This window comes from Cardiocondyla obscurior, unplaced genomic scaffold (genome assembly GCF_019399895.1).
Source record: "Cardiocondyla obscurior isolate alpha-2009 unplaced genomic scaffold, Cobs3.1 scaffold31_0_849067, whole genome shotgun sequence".
NCBI classification, from domain to species: Eukaryota; Metazoa; Arthropoda; class Insecta; order Hymenoptera; family Formicidae; genus Cardiocondyla; species Cardiocondyla obscurior.
Genome location: NW_027228788.1, coordinates 157,427 through 169,199, shown reverse-complemented (window position 1 = coordinate 169,199; position 11,773 = coordinate 157,427). Strand labels below are relative to the sequence as shown.

Here is an 11,773-nt window from a genome sequence, read left to right as displayed (position 1 = left end):
TCGAGTTCAATAAAGCAATGTCGCGAGAATTATTAGTGGGTTGCGGCACAAATCGACAGGGCGGGTACATTATACATAGTGATGCCAAGTAAAATATAGAATATTCATGCACAAGATTTTAACTAAATTCCTTCAAGCCAAAAAAGAAAGTTAGAGACGACCCTCGCTGCGAGGTGCCGTATCCGGGTATAGACAATGGGACGAAAGGGTGGAAAAGTAAAAGCTAGGAAATTCCACAGGACAATAGGGTAAAGAGAAAGTTAGAAAATTCCACAGAACAATAGGGTAAAGTGAAAGTTGCACAAGTCTGGACAGGAATGCGCTGGTCTAGTCGGATGTGGCTTGTAAAATGAATGCAAGAGAAATTAAATATGACTGTTAATTTGACTCACCCACTGCTGGCATCTCGATTGTACTTCGCGGTGTTGCCTCTTTTGCTCCTTGATGAAGTCGGCGTCGCAGGATACGGCGTTCTCTCGTGGACGGTTTCCGTACGCCTGTCTGCGGAAATCGTTTTTAGGGATGTCGTCTAAACTCGGCTTTCTCAGGACCACGGTAATCGGTGTCAGGCGGTATCGTCGGTGGCTGGTGATTCTGGGGTTGCTGCGCGATCGTCGATTCAGCGCGTGGTAATAGGCCGTAATTTTGCGAATCTGATATTTCCGACCGCCACGACGTGATTTGGAATTCGTCATGTAGGAATTTCACAAAAGTATTATACTATTAAATAAAGTCAATAAAAATTTTAGGGTAAAAGCGTGCAGTGCGTCTGCACCACTTCCAACATTAGAATGCCTGTTAGATCGATTCTTAAAAACGTGCAGTGCAGCTGCACCAGAATTAATTGTCAATCACAGGGTTTTTGAGATATCGTTAATAAATTGAAATTGTGAAACAATTAAAATTGGAATGAAATAATAGATTTAGGATGTCACTAAATTTAACACAAGAAGTTTCTTTTAACAATTAAAATATATTCTTAAATTTACGTTACACTACTGGTTACAATTATAAAGTATAAAAGTTGAACTTATTTCGTTAGGCTTATGTCGCAAGACCCGCACGCGGAATAAACTTTCTAGGAAGAGAGATGCTTAAAGTTTGAAGTTGGAAATAGAATTGACGCTTCGGTGCAACCGAGCTCCGGGCTCTACCGGCGCTGCCTCCCACCTAGCGCTTAGGTGGTAGTGGGAGTAGGTAGTGGGAATAGCGGCGTTCGGCGCTGCCGGCCGACTGGAGGTGAAACGGTGGTGGTGGGAATAGCGGCGTTCGGCGCTGCGGGCCGCATGGAAGTGGAAGCCTTTGTAAGCGGAAATAAAGTTAAACTACTGATTTCTAGCGTCGGCGTGAATAATGCTAAGCTACTGAATATAACGTTGGCGCAACTAATGCTATACTACGCATGAGTAAAGTGATAAAAATTTATATATGTCTTACTTTTTACGCATTACATACATAATTATTAAATTGTACTTAAATGTATTCGCAAAAATATTCCTATGAAATACATGTTTTTTAGCGGGACGTAACAGGATCACAAAAGTTCAGCGTGTTGCGGCTTTCGATCAAGGGATTCTTTCATTCGCTCGGACCACGAAATATTAACTTTACAATTTATAAGGCATCTGGCACTGGCATTCTCCGGTATAAAATAGTGATTATAGTCGGTTTACTATCTAAATATTGTTGATCTTCCGGATTTTCTTCGAGATAAGTTAGAAAACAATTTATCGTTTCTGTACACAAGTGGCAGTGTCGGATACTACTCGAATTTGCTATCAAAACATTACAATTGCTACATTCATATTTTCCGCTACGTATTCCGATAAGAATGCGATGAGATAGTACGTAGTTAAATTCTGAAGTCGGATATCAAGAATTAAGCATGCATTTACGGCAAAAAAAAAGGCGCGTAAATTTTTGTTCAAAGTGACGGTACCTGATTTCGAACGTAGCTTGGAGCAACCAATTGATAAATGCTCTGGTTAATCCCAAGGGAGCTGTGTTAATGGGCATTTGAGGACGGGGTCGATTTGGACACATTTATGTTTTTTTACTAAAATTCGCTTCCCATATAATCGATAAATATTTCTACTGGTTCTCCTAACAAATATACTGTATCTCCGCTCAATTCAAAATAACGTACAAAATCGCGATGAACTATAGAGCAAATGCCACAATTTCTGTAAGCTTTCGACAGCTCTAATTTTAATCCGCACTCGCGACACTTTAATGTACTAAGAGCGTTCCCGAAATATAGGTAAAGATCAACAACGTGCACAAAGTTGGATTTAAAAGAGTCAATTAATGGTGCACAACCGAGACAATATAATTCACGAGTTTTGCGATGTTGATGGTATATTTTATAGACACAGCAAGCGTTTGCTATTTACTTTAATCTAGTAGCAGTTAGATTTAATAACGCGTAATTTTTTTCGTTGATTCTACAGTAATTATTCTAATTCGGCAAGCACATTTCCGTTTAAGATACACATTACAAATGAGATTGGCAGGTACTTACCCGATCTCAACATCTTATTTGCGCTGCTTTTGATTGCTTCCTCTGCGTTTCTATGAATTCAGCATTACAGTTTTTGACTTTTTTCTATGATAGATTTTTGTAAGCTCTCCTGCGTGGGTCGTCCTTCGGGATGTCGTTCAAGGAAAAGATCTTTACGACGTAAATAATTGGCTTTAGGTAATAGTGCAAAGTTCCGCGAAAGTATCGATTTAATGCGTGATAATATGCGGTGATTTTACGTATTTATATATAGTTATATTTGTATTAAAAGTAAATAAATATTTAAATAAACTTTTATAAAAGTTATTATTTATTAATTAATTATTAAATTTGTTATAAACATATTAAACAAGTACAATATTTTTAAATTTTGTTCCGTACATCCTTTGGCATTTGCAAAATTACCCCAAATCCATATATTATACTTTCTTTTACTTCTCATAGATTCCGAGATATTAATTTTACAAACTCCGATAGTTTGAAGAACCGGAATACCTTTTACTGAAAAACAAGAGATACAAAAGTTAATAAAAAATTTTTTAAATTATAAAATATTAATAAACTTTTAATTTATTTATAAAGTGATTGAATAAAAGAATTAAAATGGTTCTATAAATAAACTTTCTTAATTAGTTAATTATCCAAATTGTTATAAACAAATAAAACACTATCTTACCTTATAAGGAACCAAGGTTGAACCTACGTGGACCAATCTGAAACTCTGTAACCAAATAAGGATTGTAAAGGTCAGAACTACTCCTTTCCATTGTTCTAAAATAGTATATAAGCAGTTCAGAAAACCACAAGTCAACCTTTTATCGCGCTCACTACTTTAGATACTTCTACTACTACTTCTACGATTTTTTCGCGCCCAGAAGATATAAATAAAATACGCATATTATAAATTTGTTAAACTATAAGACCAAATTTACTAATTATATTAAAACGTAAAAATTTGTGTTCAACAATAAATCTAGTCTGGGAACAAATTATCAACTCTTCAACAGTGAATCATTAAGTAACCTTTATCTTGGAGTTTTAGCCTCTTTAATTGCAGAAAAACTCTTTAATTATTATTATTCATCATTACATGGTTGAACCAAGTCTCGAGACCATTTCGGACTTCAGGACGTCACAGCGGTGACGTCAACAGATGTCCACGTAATCATTTTCAGCGGCCTATTTTCTCCAGGGGCGAAAATATTGACAAAAAACAAAAAAAATTTTTGTTCCGTAAAATAAATAATTTGAAAATCTTGTTTACCGACCAATCATAAATTAAAAAATTGCTTTTTGACCGATATTAAGTCGGTAAAACAGGAATCTGCAATACAAACAGTCGATAAAAAATTTTTGCGCCAGATTTTGGCCGACGACAAAAACATAAATTTTTGGGTTTTTGGCGCGAAAATTTTGATCCGCAAAACAAAAAAGAAATTAAAAAATTTGTTTTACCGACCAATATTAAATTGAAAAACCTGATTTACCGACCGATACTATGTCAATAAATTAAAAATCTGCATTACCGACAGTCGGTAAAAAATTTTTGCGCCGGCCTTTGGCCGGCGACAAAAACAACAATTTTTAGCCTTTTGACGCAAAAAATTTTGATCCGTCAAAAAAAAAAAAAAAAATTTATTTTTTAATCTGTTTTACCGACCGATATAAAATTGAAAAACCTGTTTTACCAACCAATACTATGTCGGTAAAAGAGGAATCTGCATTATCGACAGTCGGTAAAAAATTTTTGCGCCGGTTTTCGGCCGGCAACAAAAACAAAAATTTTTGGGCTTTTAACGCAAAAATTTTGATCCGTCAAAAAAAAAAGAAAATTAAAAAAAAAATCTGTTTTACCGACCGATATAAAATTAAAAAACCTGTTTTACCGATTGATACTATGTCGGTAAAACAGAAATCTGCATTACCAACAGTTGGTAAAAAATATTTGCGCCGGCCGTCGGCCGGCGGCAAAAACGAAAATTTTTATCCTTTTGGCGCAAAAAATTTTGGTTTGCCAAAAAAAAAAAAATTTAAAAATCTGTTTTACCGACCGATATTAAATTAAAAAATTTGTTTTACCGATTGATACTATGTCGGTAAAACAAGAATCTGCATTACCGACAGTCGGTAAAAAATTTTTGCGCCGGCTTTTGGCCGGTGGCAAAAACGAAAATTTTTGGGCTTTTGGCGCAAAAATTTTGATTTGTCAAAAAAAAAAAAATTTAACCTAACCTAACCTAACCTAACCTAACCTTTTTTTTTTAACGTGAGGAAATCCTTTTACGGATACCCCGGTTTGGGAACTCCGGGGTTATGTGGGACTCAGGTCTTATGCAGACATGCAGCCTAATACCCACTAAAACCTCACGAGTGGCCTAGCGCAGGCAGTGATAGGCGAACGGCACGGGAGGCGTGAAAACATTACAAACGCCGCGCCGCCGCCCACCGCCGAGACCCCCAGGTGTAAGAGGGTCACTGCCTGGCCGAGGGCTCCTCCTTAAAGGCTAAGGAGGCCCCCCGGCGCCCGGTCTTTTGACTTGACCGGGCCACCACACTGTATCTTGACGAGAAGGGACCACCGCCTTCTCGCCAACGCCCACAAGTGGGCAAGGGGGCAGTAGGTGGTTCCCAGCCACCTATGATACCGCCCCCTCCGTACCAAGAAGCACGGCTGACACCACCAGAAAGACGGAACAACCCTCACCCTTACGGGAGCTATTGGGTTGCCCGTCCCCCGGGGCGCCAGCACGTACTCTCCTTCCTCAGCCCTGACAAGGGCTGTTAAGTGGAGGGCCCCCTACAGGGGGCTAACTCCGAGTGGCCCTGAAAAGGGCCGTATTTCACCGCCTAACTACATGGCCCTGAAAAGGGCCGTGTTTCTTCGCCTAACTACTTGGCCCTAAAAAGGACCATTTCCCAACTCCTCACTAGGGGGGGGTTAGGGTTGATCCTTAGACCGAACCCGCCCCCCCGTTTCCTCACCAGCGGCGTAAGTGCGCCGGGATGCCCCTATGTCTGCGCCTAATCGGCGCTTGTTGAGGCCCTCTTTGGGAGTTCGATGGGGCTATCTCCCCCCGACGAACTCTTTCATTTTCCTCCTTCTGTGAGATTACTGTCTCACAGAAGGAGGCAAATGCCTCTTTCGACCTTTCCCCCTCCACAATAGCATTAATTACTACCGGAAGGGAGAGGTCAACCCCTATGACTGCGATCAATTCGCGTCTGGCTTCTTCAAAGGCCGGGCACTCGGCGAGAGTGTGATCCGCCGAGTCCCGGTCTGCACCGCATTCCCAACAACGGGGAGACTGCTCCCTACCAATGCGGCACAGGTAATCACCGAAGACACCATGTCCGGTGATCACCTGTGCCGCACGAAATCCAAGTCTGCCGGCCACATCGTCGAGCCAGTCCTCCAAGCAGGAACGAACCGCCAATATCACACGATGTCCGGGCGCGTCTGCAGTCGTCTGCTGCAATCGCTCACTCCAACTCCTCAAAGCTTCCTTCCTGCTGAGGTTCTTCATTCTTGCCTTTATGGCAGGTGTAAGTAGATCCCCCCGGCTTCTAATGTTGCCTACCCACTCGTAACGCCGGGCGTGGGCCAGGGCCTCTAAGTCCAAAGGCAGCACTCCGGCAATCAATGACGCCGCGTCGCAAGCTGTTGTGCGATAAACACGGCCAACCCTAACAGCAAGAGCACGCTCAATGCGGCGTAAAAACATCTTTGACCTCGTGGTGAGGTTCCTAGCCCATATAGGCGCCCCGTAAAGTGCCGCCGATCTGATTGCGGCAGCATATAGACGGCGTACTGGCCAACTTGGCCCTCCAAGGTTGGGCATAAGACGCCCCAAGGCAGCAACCATTTTTCCCACTCTTGGAGCCAAACGAGCATGATGCTCGTTAAATCTCCACTGCCCGTCCAAGGTGAGGCCCAGGTATTTGACAAATGAGCCTACCCGGACGAGAGTGTTATTCACATTAATACTTAACTCGGGTGGACGAGTTCGCGAAGCATGAAAGAAAATTGCCTCGGTCTTATTCGCCGCCACCCGTAAACCTAGGCGTTGAATCGCACTAACTATGGCACTAACTGCCAAATCCGCATATGTGCGGGCTTCTACCCATTCCTCCCCCCGGGCTAGCACCAAGGTATCATCAGCGTAACATACTACGCTGCAGCCCGGGGGAAGGGAGACTCTCAGGATCCTATCATATGCGAGATTCCACAGAGCAGGGCCAAGAACAGAGCCCTGTGGAACCCCGCGCTCAACTTCTTTTCTAACTACCTGCCTGTTTTTATTTGTATAGGACAACACTCTGTCTTTAAGATATTGTCCTATTATCTCCTGCACATATAACGGCAATTCGAAGTGCCGCATTGCCTCACCGATTGTTCTCCATGGGAGGGTGTTAAACGCATTGGCAATGTCCAATGAGACCGCCATTAACACCCTCCCTTGTGATGTTTCCGCTTCTGCGAGAGAGCGGACCATTGAAATAGCGTCAATAGTCGACTTCGCTTCTCTAAATCCAAATTGCCTTGAGTCAAGGCGATGTTCCTTCCGAGCTGTATGTTGAGTGAGACGGCCAATCACTATGCGCTCAAATAGCTTGCCAATTTCATCTAACAAACAGATAGGCCTATATGATGAAGCTTCTCCTACAGGTTTTCCCGGCTTTGGTATCAGGACAAGATTAGATTCTCGCCAAGCCGGCGGAAATATACCTTCTTTTATTAATCGGGTAAAAATACGGCATACTCTTGGACCAAGTACTTTGACGGAAAGCTTGATTGCTTCTCCTGGTATCCCATCAGGACCCGGGGCTTTACCGGATCGAATACGTCGGACCGCCTGCTGTAATTCTTCCCCAGTAACCGGGGGAACGTCTCGCTGTGTACAATCAGGTGGAGGTATCACCCTAGTAATAGATGGGCCATCTTCTGGCGGGAATAAATGATCCACGATTTGACTGGCCTTTCGTGGGTCCAGTAATTCCGTAATCGGAGGGGCCCTGGGTCGAAGTCTTCCCGTTACAATTTTGTAAGGACGGCCCCAAGGGTCCTCTTCCATCGAAGTTAATAACTCGTTCCAAGCCGCGTTTTTTGCTTGGCGAATTGCTAATCTAAGAGTTCGGCGAGCGTCCCGATAACTCTCATATGCCTCGTCTATCATTTCCGCAGTACTACGTCTTCTTCTTCTAGTACGCGTAAACCGTCGTTGAGCCTCTACAGAAGATCTCCTAAGAACAGCTAACTCTTGCGTCCACCAGTAGGCTTGGGACGACCTTCTTGCACCCGCACGAGGCATGGCTACATCACAGGCTCCCTGTAGCGTATCTCGAAGCCATTCTACTTCCTCCAGGGCCGTTTGTTCTTCATTTATCGGCGGCCAAGTACTGCTTTCCAACGCTGCTAAGAACTTGTCTTGATCCAGGCTGCGCAAGGCCCATCTGCGACCTCGTGGGACCTCCGCAAACAATCGTGTCTGCAAAGCAGACCGTGTAGCAGATAATGTCATAAAGATGTATCTATGGTCTGATAACGAGTCTACATCATCTGCCACTCTCCAATTATATACAAGTGTTCGCATGGAGGGGGAGGCCCATGTGAGATCTACGATCGATTCACCTCTCCATGCAATACACGTTGGAACATTACCCTCGTTAATTAAAGAGAGGGATAAACTGTCCGCCCACTCTGTTGTAATATCTCCTCGCCGATCCGGCCTCGGGCATCCCCAGGCTAAAGACTTGGCATTAAAGTCTCCCGCGACCAAGATCGGTCGGGGGAGAAGTTGCCTGATAACACCGTCCAAAGACATTAGTCTTGTTTCAAAATCCACCAGGTTAAGAGCTGGGGATATATATATACCTATCAAATAAATGGTATTCCATTCTACGCAAACCCAACCATCTCCAGATGCCACAGAAATACATGGCCGAGTGTGCGAAGTCCAGTGAATGGCTACAGATCCAAGGGTGTCAACTGCCCAAGAAGGGTGATTTGGAGGAACACGATATGGTTCTGCTGCTATGCCCACGCCGCAACCATACTCTACGAGACTATGGACAAAGAGGTCTTGAGCCTCGCGAGCATGATTTAAATTAGTCTGCAGTAAGGTCGTATTATTCATTGATTGGCCTCATTTCGACCTCCTCCAGGTCGGAACTCTTCTCGGCCGATTTGTTAACGGCTGTACGCCTTGTGGCTGGGCGTTGCGGCTTGGGCGGAGGGTCTGTCGTCTCCGTCACTACTACATTCTCTGAGGTACCTTCACCTCTATTCGTTCCGTTGTTCCTGGCCGGTTTGGCCTGAGCAGAACAGGCAGCTCCGCCCATCTTATGTCCATGTGGACGGCCTGCTTTTTTACACGCCGGGCAACTTGGTGGATTAACACATTCAACCGCTCTGTGTCCCGGAACACCGCACCTGAAGCAACAATTGCTTCTATCTTCTGTTGAGGGACATCGCTCCCTAACGTGGCCACTCTGCAGACAGCGAAAACATTGCAGAGGGCGTTCTGCAAGAAGTTCTACTCTCGCTGATATCCAGCCTATACGAATACGTTTACTGGCCACAATTTTATTAGCCACTGATAAAGGACAGTGAATTAAAATGGTAAATAGCTCGTTAAACGAGCGTCTAGGAGGGCCAGTCTTAATGTCCTCAGGAGCACATTTTGTCAGTTTTATGACAGCCTCAGCGACTTCATTGGATGTTATAGAGTCATCCAGATCACGTACACGGATATCCGCCATTTTCCTAGGGCGTGTTATTTTAACCCCTTCGCAATTAGCAAGTACTTTAGACATTGCCTCGGATAATGCGTCGGCTTTAACCGTATTATCTTCGCCGGATATTTCATATATAATAGAGCCCGTTAAGCCTCGCCTCGACTTGAGCTCGTTTATACCAAGACTTGCCAAATCGATTTGTGATTTGGCAAGTTTCAAAGTGTCCTCGTACTTTCCTTTCGGACAAGTAATTGTAATTGCTGCCGTGTTAGGCACTTTTCTCTTTTTATTTCGCTTTTTAGGCGCCGTCGGCTGAGTTTGACCTTTGTCTCTTATTTCTGAAGGTCTCTTTTTTGCAGAGACCTTTTGTGCATTATTATTTTTAGATAATGACCGCTGCACAGAAACCTGAGTTGTTTCCGTCTTCTTTTTGGCCTTTCTGCCAACAACCTTCGCCCACACTTCAGTACGTGCGGAAGTGGAGCGGGACGGCGGATCTTTGGAAGTATCTCTAGTATTTTTCCTAGAGGAAGGCGGAGGCATTAATATTTCCGATTGGCTCTCCTGACCAGATGTCGCGCCCGTTTTCTTCTTTCTTCTTTCCTTAGTGGAAGTTTCTGCAGCTCCTTTAGTACTGCCCGCAGTTGGCTTCTGCTTCCTTTGTGTGGTGGAAGCAGGAGGTTTCTCCTTGGCAATGGGAAAGGGTGGTGATGTGCCAAAGCGTCTCTCACACCATTTACCAAAAAGACCGTCTAGCCTTTTTAACAATAATTCCTCGGCCTCAAATTCTGATGGCGAAGTATCCCTGAGCACCTTAGAACGTCCTTTGATAGGAGGACGGATTGCAGGTGGCATACTAGTGCTTGGCATTGCACCTATCGTCGTATTATTAGTTAAGGAAGGATTATCTTCTTCCATTGGTTCGTCCATAGGAGGAGGAGTCCTCAATCTTTTTTCGGTTGCATTAGGAGAAGTGCAAGCAGGCCTTATTATAGGTAGTTCCGCCGCTCTGCATCTTAATGCCCGAACTTCTTCGCGTAAATTTTTAATTTCTTTTCGCGCTTGATCTAACTCCTTTAATAGTTGGAGTTCCGCGTTAGAATTTCCTCCACTCGTCGATGCGTTTCTAGTAGAGAGCACCGTTATACCAGCACGTGCACGGCATGCTGCTTTTTTAAGGGCTTTCGCCAAAGTCCCTTTTAAACCTTTTGAGACACCAGAAACACGGAGAATCTGGTCTACGTCCTCATAAGTCTGAGACACTATGTCTCCAGATGGAGCATTTTTAAATTCCTCCAAATAATGCTCTACTGCGTCATCTACCGATTCGCGTAGCTTGGGATTTAAAGATGATAAAGGGTCCAAGATAGCCTTACGTTCTTCCATTTCAGCAATCTCTTGCTCCGTCTCTAACACCTGTCTCTTAGCTGCAGCGAGACCTACGTAATCTCCAGTCGTAGCTGGACGTCCTCTCTTGCGTTTCCCGGATCCGAATGATCCCGAAGCATCGGAGTCTTCAGTGCCCGAGATAAAGACGTCATCTGTGTAGACGTCTGCCGTCGTGTTTGATGCCATCGACGGAGTAGGTGATGATGCCCTCGATGGTCTTCTATTGGCCAAAGGAGACGGATATGGTGAATGTCCCATTGGTCGCGCCTTCTTCTGTTTAAACGAAGCCGGTCCTGGCTTGTTGTAATCCTGCGCAGACGCATATTCTTCTACCACCCCTGCGGAGCAAGTGGTAGGTGGCCCATCATTTGATGACGACGGGAGGGGGGCTGGGACAGCACCCCCCTCGCGCCGGTTCCTGAGAGTCCGTTCTCTCTGGGACTGTAAGTTTACATTTTCTTGAGCCGACATTTCCATAGCAAATCAAGAATGATTTGTTTAGGGTTTACTCCCCTAGGCCGGTGGGGTACCAACCCTAACGACCCCGGCCTGGCCGACTCCTTAGCCTCACGGCGCGTGAGCCCCGCCTCGGAATACGTCCGAGCGGCCCCACGCCCGTACTCACCGCTCTGACTGAGCGGGAGAGGGAAGGGAAGGGAAAGGAAAGGAAAAGGAAAACACCCCCAACCCCCAAACCCCCAACCCCCAACCACCCGCCGGAAGGGGAACTAATCCCCCCTATCGGCCCCGGCAGGCCGGGCGTTTGAATTCCGGGTCGCCATCCCTTACCACCTTGGGGGGAATATAACCCACCCTCTCGGCAAAGTGGTTGCCGGGCTCAGGTACCTCGGGACCGCCGATTCCCGTACCACAGACCTACACCGACCTAATAAAGGGTCGGCATCTGTGGCCCCTGAGGTTGCCAGGAGGAAGTCAGAAGACTTCCCCTCACGACCCTGGCAAGCCGGGCGTTTGGATTCCGGGTCGCCATCCCTTACCACCTTGGGGAGGAATAAACCTCCCCTCTCGGCAAAGTGGTTGCCGGGCTCGGGTACCTCGGGACCGCCAAGTCCCGTACCACAGACCTACACCGACCTAATAAAGGGTCGGCATCTGTGGCCCCTGAGG

At 45.1% G+C, this 11,773-nt stretch overlaps 1 protein-coding gene across 1 annotated transcript; it reads right to left on the bottom strand.

Moving 5' to 3' along the window:
• Nucleotides 1–745: 745 nt before the first annotated feature.
• Nucleotides 746–11,116, bottom strand: LOC139112575 (uncharacterized). Its single transcript, XM_070673665.1, has 4 exons — nucleotides 8,675–11,116; nucleotides 5,605–8,631; nucleotides 3,198–3,242; nucleotides 746–829 (listed from the first exon to the last, which is right to left on the bottom strand). Exons 1-4 carry the CDS (start codon nucleotides 11,114–11,116, stop codon nucleotides 746–748), a joined length of 5,598 nt encoding a protein of 1,865 aa, XP_070529766.1.
• Nucleotides 11,117–11,773: the final 657 nt, after the last annotated feature.

Bases quoted from the DNA above. Each gene is read 5' to 3' on its own strand.
- LOC139112575 (XM_070673665.1), bottom strand. From the start codon at position 11,116: ATGTCGGCTCAAGAAAATGTAAACTTACAGTCCCAGAGAGAACGGACT. The intron at 8,632-8,674 runs GTCGAAATGAGG...ACCTTACTGCAG, and splicing joins AGAGTTCCGACCTGGAGGAG to ACTAATTTAAATCATGCTCG. The intron at 830-3,197 runs GTAAGATAGTGT...ATTCTGGTGCAG, and splicing joins CAACCTTGGTTCCTTATAAG to CTGCACTGCACGTTTTTAAG.